The 1,775-nt window shown below is 40.1% G+C and overlaps 1 protein-coding gene across 1 annotated transcript in view; it reads left to right on the top strand.

The window, feature by feature from the left end:
- The window catches only part of LOC113214735 (uncharacterized), an 18,461-nt gene extending 17,228 nt beyond the window's left edge, over positions 1–1,233 (top strand). The window contains exons 2-5 of the mRNA XM_026434198.2: positions 219–443; positions 520–688; positions 771–850; positions 934–1,233. Coding sequence (XP_026289983.1) covers positions 327–443; positions 520–688; positions 771–850; positions 934–1,233 — 666 coding nt within the window. The 5' untranslated portion in view covers positions 219–326. The remainder of the gene's footprint in view (positions 1–218; positions 444–519; positions 689–770; positions 851–933) is intronic.
- The last annotated feature ends 542 nt before the right edge of the window (positions 1,234–1,775 follow it).

The raw sequence follows: 1,775 nt of genomic DNA on the forward strand, positions 1-1,775 counted from the left end.
TGATAATTAATCAAAGAAGCTGGAGGCATATGGCACTAGTTATAGGGTTGCATTTAATTTCTGTCTCAGTAAAAATGTCATCTGGAACCTAGTTTCAATGATAAATGGAGGGGCACTAAAAACATTCAAATTGTTGTAAGAATTTTTCTTAAATTTCTAACTAAATGTGTAATCTACGATGTTATTTTAATGGAATTATTATTCATTTCTAAATGTAGCCTAATTGTCTGGAAATTCCTATTTAAGAAGGGATAGTTCCAGATGACGGAACCAATGAGGAGATAATTGGACTCCTGACCAAAGAGTGGGAAAAGGCGACGCCAAATATGAACCTCATAATTTTGAGGCTTAACTTAACGGCAGCCCACAGGCGGTCGATATGCAAAACGGGTGAAGTGAAAGCTGCAATAGAAACACACCCTCCGTTGAAAGATCCTTTTCATGTAAGTAGTAAAATTACTAAAACTCCTTCTCATGTAATTAATTACTTAATTAAAATACTTTCTACTTTTTGTGCAGATTTTCAATGATATGGAAAGGTTCTTCAACAAGAACGTGGTAGAGACGGTGAAGGATTATTTTAATGCTGAGAGATGTGATCGACCAATCCGATCACTGATGGGATGTTCTCGTGCAAGACACATTACCGAGGCATACGTAAATATGCCAAACTGTGACGAGCTGGATGGTTGGCTCATAATTTTGGACTTGCATTTGTGTTACTTTAAAATACCCCATTTTCAAGCTAATACTATTCTACTTGTTTGCAGTTAAAAGAGACTATGTTCTGGCGGCCCTGCCGGCTCTGACCAGCAAGGAGCACGTTAACAAGTGGATAATAGTTGGGAAGGTAAATGACTTGTGCATATGTTAAAGTTAGTGACACATTTTTTTCATCTTAATCTAAATCATACTTTCTTTAATTTCTGGCAGGAACCTAAAGAAGTGGGTGCAATCATCCGAGTGGATTCCGATAGCGCCCAGTGGCTGGACGCCAATCTTAGTACATACACAATAATTGTGGACGGCGAGAAGTTCTCCGGTGTCCAGGGAGAATTCTCCCTCACAGAGGCAATATGCTGCTGCATGAGCCTCATATTTCTATTTGATCTTAAGTTTCCACTATATGTGACTGGGGCGTGGCGGTTTTTGGCAGAGCACATCTGTGCTCTGCCAAGCTCATCAAAAGCTGTCTCAACCGTGACACAGCTTTTAATAAATGTATTTGATTAAATTTCTAGGAAAAAATCATATTTCTATGAGGGTCTTTTTTAACCTGCATTGCATTCAGGAAACACATTTTGCTGATACCTGCTAAGCGCTATGCATTACTGCTTGCGCTCGCGTGCATTGAGGTCAGGGAGCACCCAGCCAACAATTGCATCTGCCCGTGTAGAACTGAAACCGATAAAATTGTTGTATATTTGTCGTTTTTTAAACGACTACTTTACTGCAAATTTAGGACAAATGTAGTTGTCGCAGATTTGACGTCATGTGCGTAAAGGTGTGCAAATTTACGACAACTATATTCCTAAACTTGCAGTAAAATAGTCGTTTAAAAAGCGACAAATATACGACAATTTTACCGGTTTCAGTTCTACACGGGTGGACATGCACTAACGCATGCACAAGGGTGTATTAAAATGAGGAAAAACGCAAGTCAACCCTCTCACAGACACATGCGTTGCAGACTGCGACAGTGCAAGGCGAGCATTGCATTTGAACAAGCAGCCCTTGCACCAACACTTGCGTCAGTACAAGCACACGCGTGCGTT

Source organism: Frankliniella occidentalis, unplaced genomic scaffold, assembly GCF_000697945.3.
Source record: "Frankliniella occidentalis isolate FOCC.00 unplaced genomic scaffold, Focc_3.1 Scaffold224, whole genome shotgun sequence".
Classification (NCBI taxonomy): Eukaryota; Metazoa; Arthropoda; class Insecta; order Thysanoptera; family Thripidae; genus Frankliniella; species Frankliniella occidentalis.